Source organism: Erpetoichthys calabaricus, chromosome 10, assembly GCF_900747795.2.
Source record: "Erpetoichthys calabaricus chromosome 10, fErpCal1.3, whole genome shotgun sequence".
NCBI classification, from domain to species: Eukaryota; Metazoa; Chordata; class Cladistia; order Polypteriformes; family Polypteridae; genus Erpetoichthys; species Erpetoichthys calabaricus.
Genome location: NC_041403.2, coordinates 72,446,618 through 72,470,009, shown reverse-complemented (window position 1 = coordinate 72,470,009; position 23,392 = coordinate 72,446,618). Strand labels below are relative to the sequence as shown.

At 41.8% G+C, this 23,392-nt stretch overlaps 1 protein-coding gene across 1 annotated transcript in view; it reads right to left on the bottom strand.

Moving 5' to 3' along the window:
* Positions 1-23,392, bottom strand: part of LOC114658388 (serine/threonine-protein kinase N2-like) — a 161,818-nt gene that overhangs the window by 49,136 nt on the left and 89,290 nt on the right. Inside the window, exons 7-8 of the mRNA XM_051932786.1 lie at positions 10,324-10,509; positions 7,533-7,642 (exon numbers count right to left, since the gene is read on the bottom strand). Coding sequence (XP_051788746.1) covers positions 7,533-7,642; positions 10,324-10,509 — 296 coding nt within the window. The remainder of the gene's footprint in view (positions 1-7,532; positions 7,643-10,323; positions 10,510-23,392) is intronic.

Here is a 23,392-nt window from a genome sequence, read left to right as displayed (position 1 = left end):
AGTGGAAGAGGATTCCAGTGGCAACCTGTGAAGCTCTAGTGAACTCCATGCCCAAGAGAGTTAAGGCAGTGCTAGAAAATAATGGTGGCCACACAAAATATTGACACTTTGGACACAATTTGGACATTTTTCACTTACGGGTGTACTCAGTTTTGTTGCCAGTGGTTTAGACATTAATGGCTGTGTGATGAGTTAGTTTGAGGGGACAGCAAATTTACACTGTTATACAAGCTGTACTTTACCATTGTATAAAAGTGTCATATCTTCAGCGTTGTCCCAAGAAAAGATATAATAAAATATTTACAAAAATGTGAGGGTGTACTCACTTTTATGAGATACTGTACATTATATGTATATACACACATATATACATACATACACATTATTATATATATATATATATATATATATATATATATATACAGTATATATATATATATATATATATATATACACACATATATATATATATACACACACACACATATACACACACACACACGCATATATATACACACACACGTATATATATATATACACACACACACACACCCACCAATTGATACTGGCAAACACTGCTTAAATGTAAATATACATGCACATACACAGCATAAAGTCACAAGTAGACTGCAGAGCTTCCTGTGTTTCATCGACACGGAAATGCTGACAAAGTACATGTGTAATGCCACAAAAAGTCTGACAGCAGCTTCCACCCGATGCTATAAACTCCATGGTACACAAGCGACTCTCCATGCTAGTGTTTAGATCTGAACGGTGTTTGTGCCAAAAAAAAAGAAGTCTGACTGTATGCTCGTGCCATTGCCAATGCTTGCATACTGAAGTTAACGCTTCAGTCAGACTTCTTCGAAATGACGATATATTATTTACCCTATACAAATCCAGGCAGCTCAACCATGGATAAAGAGCCTTGGCTTGAGATGGGTGAACTTTTTTGCCCGAGTTGAGCTCTATTTTTAGGGGAGATAGGACAGCAGGCTGCTTGTGCTGATAGACACATTTACAAAACAAAAGACACTGATGGAGAGGTGCAAAGGGATTTAAGGTGGGCCAGGATTATGAGTTTTTTCGTAGGTTTCAGGGATCCATCCATCCATCCATTGTCTCCCGCTTATCCGAGGTCAGGTCGCGGGGGCAGCAGCTTGAGCAGAGATGCCCAGACTTCCCTCTCCCCGGCCACTTCTTCTAGCTCTTCCGGGAGAATCCCAAGGCGTTCCCAGGCCAGTCGAGAGACATAGTCCCTCCAGCGTGTCCTGGGTCTTCCCCGGGGCCTCCTCCCGGTTGGACGTGCCTGGAACACCTCACCAGGGAGGCGTCCAGGAGGCATCCTGATCAGATGCCCGAGCCACCTCATCTGACTCCTCTCGATGCGGAGGAGCAGCGGCTCTACTCTGAGCCCCTCCCGGATGACTGAGCTTCTCACCCTATCTTTAAGGGAAAGCCCAGACACCCTGCGGAGGAAACTCATTTCAGCCGCTTGTATTCGCGATCTCGTTCTTTCGGTCACTACCCATAGCTCATGACCATAGGTGAGGGTAGGAATATAGATCGACTGGTAAATTGAGAGCTTCGCCTTGTGGCTCAGCTCCTTTTTCACCACGACAGACCGATGCAACGCCCGCATTACTGCGGATGCCGCACCGATCCGCCTGTCGATCTCACGCTCCATTCTTCCCTCACTCGTGAACAAGACCCCGAGATACTTGAACTCCTCCACTTGGGGCAGGATCTCACTACCAACCCTGAGAGGGCACTCCACCCTTTTCCGGTTGAGGACCATGGTCTCGGATTTGGAGGTGCTGATTCTCATCCCAGCCGCTTCACACTCGGCTGCGAACCGATCCAGAGAGAGCTGAAGATCACGGCCTGATGAAGCAAACAGGACAACATCATCTGCAAAAAGCAGTGACCCAATCCTGAGCCCACCAAACCGGACCCCCTCAACACCCTGGCTGCGCCTAGAAATTCTGTCCATAAAAGTTATGAACAGAATCGGTGACAAAGGGCAGCCCTGGCGGAGTCCAACTCTCACTGGAAACGGGTTCGACTTACTGCTGGCAATGCGGACCAAGCTCTGGCACTGATCGTACAGGGACTGAACAGCCCTTATCAGGGGGGCCGGCACCCCATACTCTCGGAGTACCCCCCACAGGATTCCCCGAGGGACACGGTCGAATGCCTTTTCTAAGTCCACAAAACACATGTAGACTGGTTGGGCAAACTCCCATGCACCCTCCAGGACCCTGCTAAGGGTATAGAGCTGGTCCACTGTTCCGCGACCAGGACGAAAACCACACTGTTCCTCCTGAATCCGAGGCTCGACTATCCGACGGACCCTCCTCTCCAGGACCCCTGAATAGACTTTTCCAGGGAGGCTGAGGAGTGTGATCCCTCTGTAGTTGGAACACACCCTCCGATCCCCCTTCTTAAAGAGGGGGACCACCACCCCGGTCTGCCAATCCAGAGGCACTGTCCCTGATGTCCATGCGATGTTGCAGAGGCGTGTCAGCCAAGACAGTCCTACAACATCCAGAGCCTTGAGGAACTCCGGGCGTATCTCATCAACCCCCGGGGCCCTGCCACCAAGGAGTTTTTTGACCACCTCGGTGACCTCAGTCCCAGAGATGGGGGAGCCCACCTCTGAGTCCCCAGGCTCTGCTTCCTCATTGGAAGGCATGTTAATGGGATTGAGGAGGTCTTCGAAGTATTCCCCCCACCGACCCACAACGTCCCGAGTCGAGGTCAGCAGCGAACCATCCCCACCATATACAGTGTTGACACTGCACTGCTTCCCCTTCCTGAGACGCCGGATGGTGGACCAGAATCTCCTCGAAGCCGTCCGAAAGTCATTCTCCATGGCCTCCCCAAACTCCTCCCACGCCCGAGTTTTTGCCTCAGCAACCACCAAAGCCGCATTCCGCTTGGCCTGCCGGTACCTATCAGCTGCCTCCGGGGTCCCACAGGACAAAAGGGTCCTGTAGGACTCCTTCAGCTTGACGGCATCCTTCACCGCCGGTGTCCACCAGCGGGTTCGGGGATTGTCGCCACGACAGGCACCGACCACCTTACGGCCACAGCTCCGGTCAGCTGCCTCAACAATAGAGGCACGGAACATGGCCCATTCGGACTCAATGTCCCCCACCTCCCTCGGGATGTGGTCGAAGTTCTGCCGGAGGTGGGAGTTGAAGCTACTTCTGACAGGGGGCTCTGCCAGACGTTCCCAGCAGACCCTCACAACACGTTTGGGCCTACCACGCCTGACCGGCATCCTCCCCCACCATCGAAGCCAACTCACCACCAGGTGGTGATCAGTTGACAGCTCCGCCCCTCTCTTCACCCGAGTGTCCAAGACATGTGGCCGCAAGTCCGACGACACGACCACAAAGTCGATCATCGAACTGAGGCCTAGGGTGTCCTGGTGCCAAGTGCACATATGAACACCCCTATGCTTGAACATGGTGTTCGTTATGGACAATCCGTGACGAGCACAGAAGTCCAATAACAAAACACCGCTCGGGTTCAGATCAGGGGGGCCATTCCTCCCAATCACGCCCTTCCAGGTCTCACTGTCATTGCCCACGTGAGCATTGAAGTCTCCCAGCAGAACGAGGGAGTCCCCAGAAGGTATGCCCTCTCGCACCCCCTCCAGGGACTCCAAAAAGGGTGGGTACTCCGAACTGCTGTTCGGTGCATACGCACAAACAACAGTTAGGACCCGTCCCCCCACCCGAAGGCGAAGGGAGGCTACCCTCTCGTCCACCGGGGTAAACCCCAATGTACAGGCTCCAAGTTGGGGGGCAATAAGTATACCCACACCTGCTCGGCGCCTCTCACCGGGGGCAACTCCAGAGTGGTACAGAGTCCAGCCCCTCTCAAGGAGATTGGTTCAAGAGTCCAAGCTGTGCGTCGAGGTGAGCCCGACTATATCTAGCCGGAACCTCTCAACTTCGCGCACTAGCTCAGGCTCCTTCCCCTTCAGAGAGGTGACATTCCATGTCCCAAGAGCCAGTTTCTGTAGCCGAGGATCGGACTGCCAAGGTCCCCGCCTTCGGCCACCACCCAACTCACACTGCACCCGACCTCCTTGGCCCCTCCCATAGGTGGTGAGCCCATGGGAAGGGGGACCCACGTTGCCTCTTCGGGCTGTGCCCGGCCGAGCCCCATGGGTGCAGGCCCGGCCACCAGGCGCTCGCCATCGAGCCCCACCTCCAGGCCTGGCTCCAGAGTGGGGCCCCGGTGACCCGCGTCCGGGCAAGGGAAAACGCCGTCCAAAATGGTTTTTCTTCATAGGAGGTTTGTTTAACCGCTCTTTGTCTCATCCCTCACCTAGGACCAGTTTGCCTTGGGTGGCCCTACCAGGGGCATAAAGCCCCGGACAACAGAGCTCCTAGGATCATTGGGACACGCAAACCCCTCCACCACGATAAGGTGACGGTTAAAGGAGGGGTTTCAGGGATTCTAGTGTTAATTATACTCACCAACTGAGGTCATAATATACTTGCCAGAGGACACATTAAGATACTTTCAGAGTATTATGCAAACTTGTGTGGATAATTTTCTCCTGAAAAAACCCACCCAACCCGTAACTTGTAACTTCTTTTTTAAAAAAGGGCTTAAACAAAAAGTTTATCTGAGGAAGATAATTTCTTCTAATTTCTGGAGCAGCCACCGATGTTCTATACATCAGCAGAGCATAAGCTCTTCCATATCCAACACAAACATCCTGACAAAAGAAAGAAGGTCTGAAATGCACAAGAGCAGCATCTGGTGTGCTATAGTAACACAACGAGCTGTGGCCCAGCCAGGTACTATTTCTTGTACTGCCCCTGATGTGGTCAGGATGTGGGCAGATATTTAACAGATGCTGTTATGCAAGGCAACTTACAAAGCAAGTTAAATACATACAAGAATGAAGGTGCAACCATCAAAAGCAACAGATAAAGCTAGATAAAAAGCGAGCACAAGGGAATAAGAACTACATAATTGTATCTGAAGCTAGAATACTACAAAAATCAGCATCCTAAACCCTTGTCAGTGCAACAACAGATTCCCTATTTAAAAAAAAACTAAACAGTTCAAAAATAATAAAAAGATGTATTTTCAAAAGACATCTACTGTAAACACAGGCAAATTGGATGTCATTCAAATAGATAAATGAAGATCTAGAATAAGAATAAAAACATACATTTGATTCCAGTCTGTAACAGCCGGTGTGATTTATGATACTTGTAAAGGTTAGCTTTGTTTTTTGTTTTTTTTAAATTCAGTTTTATTCTCTCAGTCATGTTCACAATCCCAGTTACAGACTGGAATCGAATGTATGTTTTTATTCTAAAACAGTAAGAATACGAGCAGCTCACTTCTCAAAACGGACTCGTCCAGAATCGAACCCGTGAAGTTTTGATTACCAGTCAACAGTTGATACCGTTGCGCCACTGAAGCGGTCGTAGCAAATGCGTGTCAATGTCGCACCCTAACACGGGTTCTTTTTTCTGCAGTTATATTTTTGAATAAAAGCGCATTTGTTTTGTTATACTTGTACCTTCTGTGAAAGTGTTTATTTAATATTTGGACTTCAGGCTTCACACCTTATACACATGTCGTAAATGTAAGAAGGAAGGTCCTTGGGTGTGTGTAGGAACTGTTAACATTTGAATCTGATGATTGTATATAGCGCGGAACTGACCTGTCTGTACTATTCTGTCCTCTGGATCTCCTGGAGTTGAAAAGAGATACCAACATGCAGCAACATGTGGACACTGGCCAAGATCGGAAAAAAACAAAAACCAAACGCAGTCACGTCATGACTACAACCGCATGAAGGTATGCAAATGAATATAATTTTGCATTAGTGCAACAACATTTTCCGAAATGTACAACACAGGTCATAAAATTAATTATTCCAAATGTCATATATATCTAAGTCTCTTTTTTTTTTTTTGTCAGAGCAGCTTTGACATTAATGAATCAGAAGGCACATGCCAATTCAGCGTGAGCAGGAACACTCAAGAATAAAACAGAATAAAAACAATTCACATCCACAGTCATTCTCAGTCACGCACAACACTCACACCCACGTCCAGAGTTTTCCCAGTCTCGTTCACGCACAAGATCTGACACGGTTTTCTAATAAAGAGGGGGTATAACAAAACATGTTTGTACCTACCACGTCTTTATCTGATAAAAGGCGTCACATTGGGGGGTGGGGGGGTTTCGGGGGTGTGGAAGCTTGAACGTGAGTGAGAATAAAACTGAAAAAATAAAATCGACAAGTACTATAAATTTACAGACGCAAATCAAATGTATGTTTTTATTGTATGATAAACACAATAAAAGAGTAGCTCACTACTCAAAATGGTAAATTTGGGAAGCAGCTATTATTGAAACTGCGACCTCTTGACTGAAAGGCAGCAGTTCTTAGCATTGCACCACGCAAGCTGTTATATCAAGTGCCTACAGTAACCTGCTTTCTTTTTTCTTCGGTTAAATTCTTGAATAAAAGTGCACTTGTTTTGTTATACTTGTACCTTTTGTGAAAGTGTTTATTTCATATGTGGTTCAGGTTTCACACATTATACATTTCATGTCTACATTTTGTCAATTATTAGTAATACATGAAAAACGTTTGTGTTAACGTTTTTACAGAGATTGTTGATGACACTGAATACACATGAAATGTATGTATTCTAAATGACGATGTACTTTTTTACCCAATAAAGCTCTAGCACTTCACTTGAAGATAAACACTGAGCACTGAGAAACTTCTTTGCAAATTGAACTGCGGCGGTGGGTGGGGGCGATGGGATAGCAGGCTACGTGCTGCTTATCGACACATTTACAGGACAAAAGACGCTGAGGGACAGGTGCCAACGGATTTAAGGTGGGCCGGATTTACGAGTTTTCGCGTAGGCTCTGGTAATTCTAGTGTTAAGTACACGTGTATTCCCAATAACATTTCGTTCCAGTCTTGCATCTGATGCTTACATGATAAACAATGGCATCCTATGACCCTGAAGTGGATTATGTATACTAAACTGATGGACTGATGGATTGATATTCTTCTTATTGTACATTAGCATAGTAATAAAAGTTGAGAGAAATACAACAGCTGAATATCTCCATCAGTAAACATATTTCTTAAATTATGTATACATCAAACACAATAGAATGCATACAAGTCACTTTGAGTAGAAAAGATTCAGCCTATGGAGCTACTGTAACATTGCCTGTTAATAGATCCTACAAAGGAAAAAAAAAAAAAAAACATGTACATACAAAATTATGCAAAACTCAACTCTATGTACCTCCTCTTTAGCCAATATTACATTCATATTGCTTGTTCCCAGTGTAAAGTATATGGTCCAGGGTACGTCATTTTATTTTCTACATGAATTAAATAAAATGAATAAGTATTTGTACTCTTAACTAAAAAAATGTATCATAATGAGTAAGCATATTCCAAAACTACTGCACAATAATTATTAAAAAGCATCCAAATCAAAGCAGAAACATACCCGATCAAGTTCCAGTGTAAACTTCTGATCCCAGGACTGATTGCTAATAGGTTTCCAGCTTGTCTGCCCAACAACCATGTTGTCCAACTTCAATACTGCGCTGATTTCATCTGTCAGGGAATCACAAACAATCCCGATAAGACATTATGCAACTGTGCTACAATGCTAACTTTTAAATCTTACATATTAATCCATATGCTAGTAGTTTTGACTCCGAGAACCTGTCACATTTTCATTTTTATCAAAACATAACTTTCATAAACAATTCTTGCCATGAAAACCTTAGCTATAATGTTCAGACTCTTGAAACTTTCTTTCCTGAGGAAATTGATAAGTGCTCTGTTAACACCAACTGGTTGAGGTGTAAAGGAAGGTAAGGTACAAACTAGAAGTTCTACAGGAAAATATCACAAAGTACAGGTGTTGGTCATAAAATTAGAATATCATGACAAAGTTGATTTATTTCAGTAATTCCATTCAAAAAGTGAAACTTGTATATTAGATTCATTCATTACACACAGACTGATGTATTTCAAATGTTTATTTCTTTTAATGTTGATGATTATAACTGACAACTAATGAAAGTCCCAAATTCAGGATCTCGGAAAATTAGAATATTGTGAAAAGGTTCAATATTGAAGACACCTGGTGCCACACTCTAATCAGCTAATTAACTCAAAACACCTGCAAAAGCCTTTAAATGGTCTCAGTCTAGTTCAGTAGGCTACACAATCATGGGGAAGACTGCTGACTTGACAGTTGTCCAAAAGATGACCATTGACACCTTGCACAAGGAAGGCAAGACACAAAAGGTCATTGCTAAAGAGGCTGGCTGTTCACAGAGCTCTGTGTCCAAGCACATTAATAGAGAGGCGAAGGGAAGGACAAGATGTGGTAGAAAAAAGTGTACAAGCAATAGGGATAACCGCACCCTGGAGAGGATTGTGAAACAAAACCCATTCAAAAATGTGGGGGAGATTCACAAAGAGTGGACTGCAGCTGGAGTCAGTGCTTCAAGAACCACCACGCACAGACGTATGCAAGACATGGGTTTCAGCTGTCACAAGAGACAGCGTCAGAAGCGTCTCGCCTGGGCTAAAGACAAAAAGGACTGGACTGCTGCTGAGTGGTCCAAAGTTATGTTCTCTGATGAAAGTAAATTTTGCATTTCCTTTGGAAATCAAGGTCCCAGAGTCTGGAGGAAGAGAGGAGAGGCACAGAATCCACGTTGCGTGAGGTCCAGTGTAAAGTTTCCACAGTCAGTGATGGTTTGGGGTGCCATGTCATCTGCTGGTGTTGGTCCATTGGTTGAAAATGTATACTGATTGCACATAATTTAGAAATTTCCACAAAAGAGTAAGGATCCCGGAATATAAATTTGATTAGGCCTAGTGCAGTACTACTTGTACAACTATGACTGTGTGGTTAGACGCTGCTCCAAATCCATCACTATATTTGCAAATGACATTACCATTAAAGGCCTGATCACTAAGAAATTAGTGTCTGGACAACAGTCTTATCCTAAATGTCAGCACAATCAAAAAGCTAGTTGTGGACTTCAGGAATCGGAAAAAATTCCACACATTTATTGGAGTCACCATTACTGATCAACAGTATAGTACATTTTCAGCTACTGTCAGGATATTACTTCCTCAGACTTCTCCATTTGTTCTCACTAACTTATTATATATGGGCAAAATAGAGTTCATCCTCACTAGCTGCATAATATCCTCCCTCAGCTCAAGATTATAAATCCCTTCAGAGGGAGGTGAAGGTGGCACACAGAATTTTTCAAGCACCCAGTTACTTTATGTTCAAGACACATACAACACTCATTGAAGACCTCAGCCTTACACACAGTTGCTTTTCTCACTCTAACCATTCCAGAAAAATGGTATAGGACCATTAAACCCATTCACATATATAATACATACACATATACACATTCATACACAAACATACAGTGTGTTTTTATTTCCACTGGCAGAATAGGTGACCAACCAGGTAAAGACGACCCTCTTGTTAAATAAAGTATTATGTTTCATATTTAAAAGTAACTTTAATCAGGTAATATTTAAAATGAGAGCGGCACGGTGGCGCAGTGGGTAGCGCTGCTGCCTCACAGTTGGGAGACCTGCATGTTCTCCCTGTGTCTGCGTGGGTTTCCTCCGGGCGCTCCGGTTTCCTCCCACAGTCCAAAGACATGCACGTTAGGTGGATTGGCGATTCTAAATTGCCCTAGTGTGTGCTTGGTGTGTGGGTGTGTTTGTGTGTGATCTGCGGTGGGTTGGCACCCTGCCCGGGATTGGTTCCTGCCTTGTGCCCTGTGTTGGCTGGGACTGGGTCCAGCAGACCCCCCATGACCCTGTGTTCGGATTCAGCGGGTTGGAAAATGGATGGATGGATATGTAAAATGAATGGCAAATATGTCTAATTAAAGTGGAGTGACTTGTGTTGAAAGAACTTTAAAACAAATTCCTGAAGCACTCATGAAAATTAAGACTCCGGCAAAACATTTATATATAAAATTCGGGCATGCAAATGTGACACTTAAATTTGCTCAAATTCTCTTTTGCTTCCAGCACCTAAAAAGGGGCTACAGTCCAATTTCACCAGCTGTACAATTCATGTTTCTACAGTGAAAAACAAATTATATATAAATCTTACCTTAAAATACACTGAACAGCAGCATGTAAACATTTAAATACAGTATTACTCACTGTAATTCCTAAGAAAACCACTGCTATTTGATATTAATGTGAAAAATCTATTTTTTTTTTTTTTACTCAACTGGATACTTCATCTGTTTTCAGAAGATTTCGGCTGCTTCCACTTTTATTTTTAGATGTCCTGCTCATAAAAGAGGACCTGGCTTCACTCGGACTCCAACCAGGAAGTGGAACTGACGTAGTTTTTGATCTTCCAGGTACGTTATCCAAAAGGTCTTGGCATCCCATCAGTCTGACATCTAAAGTACCTGATGTGTTAGTCAAAATAAATAAATAAAAAATAAAATAACCAAACAGTCATTAATATTGCAACACAAAAATGCATACAGAATTATTTTTCCCAAATGCAATTTAAATGAAAAATAAGAAAAGAATATTCCTAATTTACCATGTGAAAACACCAAGTGTTTAAACTCTGCCTCTGTCCAGGAACACCACTGTGCCTGTAACTCAACTTGTTATTTTGGTGTTTCTATTTAAATCCCTATCTGACTATCAGTATTGATAAATAATATAGACGTCTTCAGTATAAAATAGCTTTAAAACTATGAAAATTTCCCAATTTTACAAGTTTTCTGCATGCGTTTTTATTGTTGTGCATAAAATTGCTCATGTTATTCAGAAACCTCCTTAGATTGGTTTACAGCATTGGATTTAAATATTGAAGCCACACTGTCAGAGCTCAGTATCTCTTGGCTGGTGTTTGGGGGTGATGTTGCATGGTCAGTTAATGTATAAAATGATTTGTTATGATGTTCAAATACTGATATTAAAGAATTAAATGATGAATTAGGGTGGAAATTATCAGGTTCATATTGCTATGATTTACGACTATGCTATTGATTAATGAGAATCTGTCAACTTTTTTCATTATTTGCAATTGTTTACATTTCTACTGCATTCATTTTTTTTTTCTACTTATGAATAAAAATGTGGTGTCTGTAAGTTGCTTTGGATTGGGGGGGCCTTACAGCTCTGTGCTTAATTATAGGGTGACATTTTCAGATCCTGAATGTCATTCACATTTTTGTGTAGCTGGGCTTTGAAGATAATGCATCATAAGCATTCATTGTTATGCCGCACTGCAACTAGCCTGCCACAGAGAAAACAAAAACGTTGTAGACTGGATATGGACGCAGGGCGCATCGAGGCGCACGCGCACTGCAACGAGCCTGCCACAAAGAAAACAAAAACGAGACGATTCAGCAGACTTCGAAGCGCACGTGCACTGTCGCACTGCAACGAGCCCGCCGCAGAGCAAAAAAAATAAACGAGAGGATTCAGCACATATGTGAATCTAAGTATGGAACCCCAGGACGTCCAAACTACACAGCATATTTGAATCACACATCGTAGCGCACGTGCACTGCCGCACAACGCGCTTCTGAAACACCACAGGCAAAGGAGTCACGGCTCAGAAACGAAACAGCTTAACTAACGGAAATACAAATCCGAGCCCATAGCTAACGACACAGCCACGGAGAAAACAAAAACGAAACGATTCAGCGCATATTTGAATCACATTACAGTATTAAAGTAATACATTTTTAACAGTCCAGCCACAGAAAACACAGAAACGACAACAAATGAAAGAAAACAATAAACGAACGCTCCGTATTAAACGTAAGTGCGATTATAATTCCTAACAGTAAACGACTTATAGCTAACGGAGTCACGGCTCCAAAAAGAAACAGCTCAACTAACGGGAATACAAAAACAAGCCCGTGTGGATACAATGAATGAATGAAGGTGCCCACACAAAGACACCGCTTTAGTACAAATATGTTTATTTAATTAAATGAAAACTGTACCATGGCTACGACCTGTACACTAAACCTGAGGTAAGGTGTGCACACCAGGTTGTACAGCCGCCCGAACGCGACCGCCCACACCACCACATATACCACGGTCGTTTAGTAATGTAGCCCTCCATGCTCGGATCCGCCGACATGGGCACTTCAGCACGCGAATTCGCCACCGTCAGCAAATTACTTCTCGCTGATGACACAGCCATAGAAACACAAAAACGAAACTGCATGGCTAAAAACAATAAACGAAGGTGCCTACAACTGAGTCACAGCTCCAACAAATATGTTTATTTAATTAAATGAACATTCCCAGGATGCACCCACCCTCCATGATATTTCATCCCTCCAAGTATCGGAGGGAACAGAAAGTGATTGCCATTCTTGGATTTGCGATTCTTTCGAGAATCGCGGGCTTGCTGGTTTACGACTATGCTACTGATTAATGAGAATCTGTCAACTTTTTTTCATTATTTGCAATTGTTTACATTTCTACTGCATTCATTTTTTTTTCTACTTATGAATAAGAATGTGGTGTCTGTAAGTTGCTTTGGATTGGGGGGGCCTTACAGCTCTGTGCTTAATTATAGGGTGACATTTTCAGATCCTGAATGTCATTCACATTTTTGTGTAGCTGGGCTTTTAAGATAATGCATCATAAGCAGTCATTGTTTATATAATAAAAAAAAAAAAATGCTTTTCAAAATTGAATTCTGTAATAAATAATGAACTTCACTCTCCAACATGCTGGGTGCCCACCATCTCACAGCTGAGCTGCTCAAAGGTCGTTGGGATGCTCCTTGGTTACAGAAAGGGACTTATTTAAAGAGATGGTTTATAGAAGAGTATGCGGGACACAGGAGGAAGACAGTTTCATGCAAAGATATTATACAGTAATCCCCTGCTCTATTACGGTTCAGCTATCATGCCCCTGCTATATCGCAGAAAACTTCATTAAGTACATCCTACTATAGTGTACTTTGCAGCCAATTCATAACAAAGCATACGGTTTTCAGCAGACAAAGAGTTTTGCGTTACAGCACCCAGATGACTTCTTACAAAGCCCGTTATTGGCTGAAAGATGAGACTCAACCAAATCAGAGCGGATTTTATTCTCTTGGGCTCTGATTAGCTGCTGCTAACGTGGTGTAATCTCACAAGAACAGCGAGCGTGGGTCCCCGACGAATCGCATATCGCGTACCTTGCTTGTGGTCCGACTTTTGTGAGCTATTCATTTGTTTTAAGCCCTACGATGGCTCCCAAGCGTCCTGCATCTTGTAAGCCTTCTGGTAGCAGTGAGCCTAAGCGCCAGAGGAAGACCTTGACCATATAGGAGAAGGTAAAACTGATGATGATGATTATTATGTTACTCATATCTTTAGCCCGACATTCGTGTATCATATGTGTATCCAAAGTGTGTTTTAATAAGTTTACATGTGTTTAAAGTGTGTGGGAGGGGTATTTTAAGGCTTAAACTATAAAAAAAAAAAATAAAAAAAAAAAGTGGTCTTTCTATATCACGGATTTTCACCTATCGCGGGTGGGTCTGGAACGTAACTTCCGCGATAGGCGGGGGATCACTGTACACAGAAAATCGGTTATTTGAGTATTTCATTACAAATCTGTATTTTAAATACCAATGAATAATAAAAATGTAGTAAAAACATAAAACATAAGTTAAAAAAAAAAAATTGGGTTAACACCTCATCAAAAAACAATATGAATTACTTTGTCCTCTAACTTGCATTCTAAAAACGTTGCTTTTTTGCATTTCTATTCGCATATTTTTCTTTTTCATTTACTGGACGATTTTTTTTGTTCTTGATTTTTATTATATGCAGCTGTTTTTTGTTCATTTTCTTTTTTGAGGTTCTTTATCAGCTCTTGCTCTTCTTTTCCTATCATGATCTAAAAATTTGAAGTTCTTGAAAAGATAATTATCTTTTCTGCCTTGCCATTATAATCGACTGCGTTGAAGGACAAGTTAGCACTGGGAGCGCCACTGGGTGGTATGGATAGAAGATGTGCGCAGTTGAAGTAACCATTGGGCAAGTGGTGTGGAGGGGAGTGGTCAAGGCTGAATGTTGCGGACAAGACAGATAACTTCATTTTTTTTTTTTTTTTAAATAGAGAAATACTTTGCATGATTTGTACTGTATATTATGCTTTTCAATGATGCAATTTATAATTAAATGACTACTTCTTCATGATTTGTACCTTATACTTTGTGATTGTCTACAGTTGTATGCTACATTTTCTAGGTGTGAACGAAATTGCATTTGTAATTTGCAAGTCGCTTTGGTTTAGAAGACTTTAATAAATTGGCAGTACTTTGGTTTGAAACAGCCCAGACACTATTTCTAAGTCTGCCATGTTATGTCTATATAATGGATTCATTAAAATGTAGCCATGCTCCAAGGGGGTGTGAAATTATGTTAATGCACATGAAAGCTTATAATTTTCTGTATTGTGAATCAATTAATTGGATGGTATTTATAAATTGATGTATTTGCCAGTATTTGTCCATTTTTTACATATGTTTTTCAAATTGTGCTTGAGAGTGCACTTGTTACTTGGAAGTTATTTTAGATCAATAGCTCTCCCAGGATTAGCACACTGCGTTTGTGTATTAGGTGAGGTTGCAGGAACATAAAATCAATCCAGTAAAACAGAATCATGAACTCAAGGGCACAGATGGAAGTTAAGGAGAAATGTATTCATAACGGAAACCAGAAAGCAAAAGGTCTTGAGAAGTTAGACCCACTTTCAGAGACTACACTGACTTCAGTAGTTGAAGAGAAAATCCTAATCGCATTTAAAAAGTACATACAATGTCCTCCCCATAATGTTAGGGACAGAAAGACATTTTTCCTTGATTTCTCCACAGTTTCAAAATTACAAATTAAAAAATCCAGATGTGCACTTTAAACACATTGTCTGAATAGTTTGATTTGATATTTTAAAGTCTGGAGCAGAAGGGTAAATCAAGGTAAAATGTGTCTTTGTCCCAGACATTATGGAGGATTGGGACAACTGTTAGGTAGCTGACTAAACCTAAAGGAATCCTGGTTCCTCTTCTTTTTTAGGCTAGTATTTTCCTTGGCAACATACAAGATTAAGTATACTGTGTAAATAGTATACAGTAGACAGGTTGTTGGGGGGGGGACGCGCGGGGGAAACGAATTTGGGAAATTAAACAAACCACCAAATCCATTGCTTCCGCAAAAATTTCACATAATTCAGCATCTACTTTAATAACAGAAACAGTGAATAAAACAGAAGGTAACATTTTGAAATATATTTAGTTCCTGCGGTAGAACCAACTAATAAGTAAATTAAAAAAAAAAAAAAAATTTAATTCTGTTGGGTCACATTTTGAAGACAATTGTAGTATTCAGTAAATGATAGCATATAACACAGTACAATGTAAATTCATTAACTACAATTCCTATGATGCATTATGAAAAATTCATGTTTGTGATATTAAAAGAAAATGTTACAGAAATGTGCAATTCATTTTAACAATGAATGTTAATTAACTATACATTTGATAAAACAGCCAAAGAAAATAAATTAGTAAAGAAACACAAAAGCTTATGTTTATGTAAGCATTTACTAAAAACACTATTATAATCTAGTCTACTATAATCTGCATTATACACATATCTCTGCAATTTTAAGTTTAGTTTTTGAAAAGCAGGGCATTGAAACATCCAACTACTCAACCAAATAAAATAATTTTTCAATATCAATTGAGAGAAAACAAAATTGTAACACAAAAGGGAAAAAATTGAAGAAAAACATAAGAACAATATATATATATATATATATACATACATACATACATACATATATACATATATACACACAGTGATCCCTCGCTATATCGCGCTTCGCGGCTTCACTCTATCGCGGATTTTACATGTAAGCATATTTAAATATATATCGCGGATTTTTTGCTGGTTTGCAGATTTCTGAGGACAATGGGTCTTTTAATTTCTGGTACATGCTTCCTCAGTTGGTTTGCCCAGTTGATTTCATACAAGGGACGCTATTGGCAGATGGCTGAGAAGCTACCCAACTTACTTTTCTTTCTCTCTCTCTTGCGCTGACTATCTGTGATCCTGACGTAGGGGGTGTGAGCAGGGGGGCTGTTCGCACACCTAGACGATAGGGACGCTCGTCTAAAAATGCTGAAAGATTATCTTCACGTTGCTACATTCTGTGTGCAGCTTTTAAGTATGCTGCACGGTGCTTCGCATACTTAAAAGCTCAAAGGGCACATATTGATTTTTGACTTTGTTTTTCTCTCTCTCTCCCTCCCTGCTCCTGACGGAGGGGGTGTGAGCTGCCGCCTTCAACAGCTTTGTACCGCAAGCCAAACAGCCCTATTGATTTGTTTGCTTTCCTCTCGGTTTCCTTTGAAGAGGAAGATATGTTTGCATTCTTTTAATTGTGAGACAGAACTGTCATCTCTGTCTTGTCATGGAGCACAGTATAAACTTTTGAAAAAGAGACAAATGTTTGTTTGCAGTGTTTGAATAACATTCCTGTCTCTCTACAACCTCCTGTGTTTCTGCGCAAATCTGTGACCCAAGCATGACAATATAAAAATAACCATATAAACATATGGTTTCTACTTCGAGGATTTTCTTATTTCGCGGGTGGCTCTGGAACGCAACCCCCGCAATGGAGGAGGGATTACTGTATGTATATATGTATATATATATATATATATATATATATATATATATATATATATATATATATAACTAAACGAGAATGGTAAACCGGATATGGACGCAGGGACCTGCCCGTGGACGCAAAAGACATAGTACGCAAGTGCCACACAAAGCCCCCATTAGAGTGAAACGGGAGAGACTACGCACGTGCGCAGGCGCAACACAAAAAACACACCAGAGCAAAACGGGAGAGACTACGAACCGTCAGAGTAGGAAACAAAGTAAAACGTCATAAAGAGGTTAAAGGACAGGGACAAACACATGGAGAGCTGGTTACAGAACAAAGCCCCCCTGCCCAGAGTAAGACGAGAAAGACTACGAACCGTCTGACATGCCGCAAGCAGGATAAAACGAGGTCAGAAATAAAACACAGAGTAGGAAACAAAGTAAAACTTTATAAAGGGATTAAAGAACGGGAACGAACACATGGAGAGCGGGTTACAGATGATGAAAACTGGAATGCAACAGCTTCAAAAAAACCTGGGCACGACACACATGCACACCGACATACAGAATATAAAGGCAGAAGCAACGACAGTTAAACGTCCACACTACACAGCGGAGGCGGACCCGGAAGGTGCAGGCGCCTACATCGTGCATCGGAAGGCGCGGTAAAGTACAAAAGGCAAAGGCGCCTACACAGCATGGTAAAAACCGACATAATACGTAAGGCACAGCCGTCGCCGCCATATTGTGAGTAGCACTAATGTGTGGTTAAAGCGCAGGAGGAGACATAGTAAAACAAGAGGAGTCAACGCCCCTCCCCAGAGTGAAACGGGACACACTACGGAGTCCACAAAGGTTCATACATCAAACCCGAGATGGTACAGACACGCGTCTGAAACCGTGGAAGCAAAACTGTCTCGGCTCCAAAACCAAACAGCTCAACAACTAACACAGCTTCGACACCGAGCCCGCCTGGACAGATCTAAGGAACGTGTACGCCTACAACGCGCGTCTCAAACTGCGTAGGCAAAGCAGGTACGGATTCAACACGACACAGCTTGAGTGACCGAAATACAAACACGCGCCTGCCTGGATATAATTAATGAACGCAGGCGCCTACAACGTGCGTCTGAAATGCCGCAGACCAGGCAGGTACTGCTCCAAAAAGAAAGAGCTCGACTAAACGAGATACGAAGTGAAACAGGAAACACTGCAGAGTCTGCAGTTCTCCACAATGCACCGCATAATAGTTCGGAAAGAGCTTCGTAGTAACAGTGGGGAGACCCAGAATGACACGGGCGAACGCTCCGTATCAAACATACGTCATCCTCACACGTCCAAACTATACAGCATAGGTGAATCACATTACAGTGATGCATTATTAACAGAACGATAAACATCACAGTATCGCAAACAAATGAAAATTATTACTCGAGAAAGGGAAAATATATTCACCACGGACCAGGTGTCATTGAAACAAAAGCAGAATAAAGCGAGATCAGAAATGAAAGACAGAGTAGAAAGCAAAGTAAAACGTCATAAACAGGTTAAACGAGGGGGCCAAACACATGGACAGCAGGTTACAGATAATGAAGACCGGAATTCAAAAGCTTCAAAAACAAAAGCTCGACTGACCGAGATACAAACTGAAACGGGAAACACTACGGGGTCCGCAGTAGTCCACAATACACCGCATAATAGTACGGACGGAGCTCCGTATTAACAGTGGGGGGCCCCAGAGTGACACAGGCGAACGCTCCGTATTAAACGTGCGTCATCCTCACACGTGGCTGCCCAGCGGGCACGGGTTCAAAACGCCGGGGGTAGGCGAGCGAAGCGAGCAGGGGGCGGAGCCCCCTTGTTTCCATCTATATTACTAAACGACAGTTTAATTTATGCACGGTGGACGCACCGAAGCGCATGCGCACTGCACCGTAGCACCCCAGAGTCAAACGCAGCGGCTTCCCAGAGTTAGTAGGTGGCGCCCAAACAACACAACCTGTAAACTAAACTTGCTCTAATCCACTGTGCCAGCAGTCTGTGTGGCATGTTCAATTATCATTCCTAACAGTAAACGACGTCTACCTAACGACACAGCCACAGAACAACAAAGACGAGACCGCATAGATAAAAACAATAAACGGAGGCTCCTACAACGTGCTTCAAAAACACCACACGCAAAGTAGTCAAGGCTCCAGACAACAAAGACGAGACCGCATGGATAAAAACAATACATGGAGGTTCCTACAATGCGCTTCAGACACACCAGAAGCAAAGACGTCACGGCTCCACAATGAAAGAGCTCAACTAACGGAAATACAAAACGAGCCCATATGGATAAACACAATGAACGAGCGCGCCCACAACGTGCTTCTGACACAGCAGAGGCAAAGGAGGCACGGCTCCAAATGGAAGGAGCTCAACGATTAGTAATACAAACATGAGCCCGTATGGCTACGACCTGTAAACAAGCCCGTATGGATAAAAACAATGAACGAAGGCACCCACACAAAGAAACCGCTTTAGTACAAATAGGTTTATTTAATTAAATGAAAACTTTACCATGGCTACGACCTGTGAACCAAACCTGAGGTAAAGCATGCATGCCAGGTTGTACAGCCGCCCGAACGCGACCACATAACCACGTTCGTTTAGTAATGTGGCCCTCCATGCACGGATCCGCCGCCATGGTCACTTCAGCACGCGAATCCGCCGCCGTCAGCAAACGACTTCTCGCTGATGACACAGCCATAGAAAAACAAAAAAGAGACTGCATGAATAAGCACTTCTGAAACACCAGAACCAGATGAGTCACAGCTCCAAAAAGAAACCGCTTTAGTACAAATATGTTTATTTAATAAAATGAACTTTCCCAGGATGCACCCACCCTCCATGATATTTCATCCCTCCAAATATCGGAGGGAACAGAAAGTGATTGCCATTCTTGGATATGCAATTCTTTCGAGAATCGCGGGCTTGCTAGTAATTTAAGAAAACATTGTCGCAAAAGTCTTGACTTGGATTTAAATGTGGGTTTGTTGCAGTTAAGATCCAGCACCTGGATTTTCACTTTGAGCACTCAACTTAAACCTTTTAATGCTCCACCTGGTGTATTTTCCAAGCTAGTTTAAATCACATTACTTAAAATTTCTGCTCATGGTTCAGTACAGACAGGATAATAAACGAGAATGTAGTACTCCCCCACTCATTCTACTTGGCTGCATCTATATATACTACATCATATACGGAAGGTTTTGGCATCTGGAGTTCAAATTGTGTGATATATGATATAGTGTGACGTGCCTGTACAAAATCATTTCCTTCCAGTACCAAAATTAGCATAACACTACCATAACACTGTTTTAAATACCCTAAGTTCTTGTCTATAAGCCGGACTCATGTATTAGCCGGAGACCAAAAATCATACGAATTTTTAAAATAAAATCGTATCATAGATAAGCCGGACTCATGGATAAGCCGAACGTACTATAACCTATAACTAATAGAAGGGAGGGAGGTCAGTGGTCTCACTCGCGCCCATTTAATTTCTTTAAGGGGGGAGAGAGTGTGAGATATTGGTGTCTCTCTCACTCCCCGCATGGCGCGGTTGGAGCGGCCGGAGCGCGTTCTTTCTGCTCTGGGCGTCGCCGAGTCAACACGAGCGCGTAGCGGTCATTTAAATTGTGATTTTATATGTAAGCATATTTAAATATATATCGCGGATTTCTGCGGACAATGGGTCTTTTAATTTCTGGTACATGCTTCCTCAGTTGGTTTGCCCAGTTGATTTCATACAAGGGACGCTATTGGCAGATGGCTGAGAAGCTACCCAGCTTACTTTTCTCTGTCTCTCTTGCGCTGACTTTCTCTGATCCTGACGTAGGGGGATTGAGCAGGGGGGCTGTTTGCACACCTAGACGATACGGACGCTCGTCTAAAAATGCTGAAAGATTATCTTCACGTTGCTATCTTTTGTAAAGCTGATTCCTGAAAAGACATGCTGCACAGTGCTTCGCATACTTAAAAGCTCGAAGGGCACGTATTGATTTTTGACTGAAAAACAAACTCTCCCTCTCTCTCTCTTTGTCTGCTCCTGACGGAGGGGGTGTGAGCTGCCGCCTTCAACAGCTTTGTGCTGCGGTGCTTCGCATACTTAAAAGCCAAACAGACATATTGATTTGTTTGCTTCACTCCTTTGAAGAGGAAGATATGTTTGCATTCTTTTAATTGTGAGACGGAACTGTCATCTCTGTCTTGTCATGGAGCACAGTTTAAACTTTTGAAAAAGAGACAAATGTTTGTTTGCAGTGTTTGAATAACGTTCCTGTCTCTCTACAACCTCCTGTGTTTCTGCGCAAATCTGTGACCCAAGCATGACAATATAAAAATAACCATATAAACATATGTTTTCTACTTCGCGGATATTCTTATTTCGCGGGTGGCTCTGGAACGCAACCCCCGCGATGGATGTATAAGCCGGACTTATGTATAAGCCGATATTCTATTTTTTCATTTTCACAACTTTTTTCCTTAGATAAGCCGCGGCTTATAGACAAGAACTTAGGGTATTAGGTTTTTCGGTACTTTTTTAACCAGTACTAGTATACTACGCAACACTAGTCACAAAATCTTTCTGAATCCACTGCACACCTCCAACCATAATGGATCCCACCATTAAATATTTACAAATTTCTGGATTGTGCAAATCAACAAGGCGCAAAACAGAAACAACAAAAACAAACTTAGCTAGCCAGGGTGAGAGGATAAACATTCTCCATATGAAATGTTAAACTTAACTGAACCTTGGTACATATTCTTTTGGTGTTTAAAGATGATACAACATGTAAAGAAAAGCAGAAATTGTAATATCAGAACATTTTCATTGAGTACCCTTATACAACATACATTTTCTGCTTTTAAAATTCACACTAATACATCAAAGATGAATCACCATACATGAATCCAGGCAAGAAAACCCAAAAATGAACACTTTTATTACTGCAAGTTTCAACATCAGAGAATTTCATAACAACAGGCAAAGATGCCTGTAAAAAATATATTTATGTTCATGACAGACAAATGAGCTACAGAAATTTTTAGAAAACCTTCAACTTAGCTGGACAAAATAGTTTCCAATTCCAAAACATGAAAAAAATGCGCTGTAATAGAGAAAAGATAAATAATGCACAGAAGCTGTACTTTGCAACACAGATGTTTCAGCCTCTTGTGCTTCAAAAACACTTTCAGAATTACGTGACGATTGTTACAAAGTAGTGAATATCATGAGAAATAATTTTTTAGAGACAGCACAAATGCAATATGAACAAAACTATAATACAAAATTCAGTATGGCATTTGCAGCAATCATGTCAGGTCATTATGATACGTACACTACTTTTACAACCTACCACAGCATTCTGTGATATTATAATGATATCATTGAACCACCACAATTAACATGGGCATCTTCTTCAATGTAATACTATGTATCAAACTCTAAGTTACCTCAGTGAAGATACAATTTAAAATTCCATTAACTGTTGTAAACATATGAAACTAGGGGTGAATGATATGACACAAAAAAATTCCACAATCTCTTCTAAGTACTTCACAAATGGCAAATTTAATTTGATTCATAGAATCACACTAATATGACGATTCTAATTGTCTCTGAAGGCTACAACACATGTCTGAATCAATCATTCTTATTTATATTCATTAGTGGTTCCTATTGGAACAATTTTAAAAATAAATGCAAAATAGCAGGGAAGTCTCAACCAAGTTAAATTTAACAAAATAAACCTGGAAATTATACAGAAGAGTCAAAACAATAAAGTGCACTTTTAGTGCATAATATTTGTGACAACAGGTCATTTCACTATGACAAACTACACTACAGAAACAGAATAGTCACATCACATCAGTAATATAATAAGCTAAATAAATTAAATATGATAAAGTGAACAAGCTGTATCACTTTCAGTCTTGTAGTTTTTATCATTTTGGACTGTCCATTAAAATGACATAACACCAACACTGCACTTTTGAATGATACAGTATGCTTCAGAACAGTAGTACCAGAAACAATGCACAAGAACACTTCATACAATTTTCATCACCTTCTGATCAATCACTAAGCATCTCCCCTTCCCCGCGGGGCTCTTGCTTAAGGTGTAAAGTGCCTGAACTCCCTTGGCTGGAGTGCAACCCATGCCGGGATAGTGACAGGGGAGTTTTACTGAGGTGGTACACCTGTCCCATTATAATGCAGATGTCCAAAGGCTCAGGGAGGAAAGAAACCTCCCACGGAGCAGAAATGCAAAAACTCTCAATGCCTACTTGTAGTTCTCTGGGCACATTATCTGTCGTTTTGAGTTGATATCATTCTTCTTAAAATGTACAAGAAAAACCAAAACTGAATTGCAGCTTAAAAAAAAAACATAACTTGCATTAAGTAGTATAACAGCATAACTAGACAGCAGTATTTTATGCGTGTAGTCTAATACTACAAAGGCTGGTATTCCGGTCAAACAGGTTATGATGGCAGAGAGGTGTAGCAGCCTTGAGAATATGCCTCTATGACAGGGGACTGCAAGATTTAGAAAGTGAAGTGTGACTGTAGTTTAAGGTAACAAAT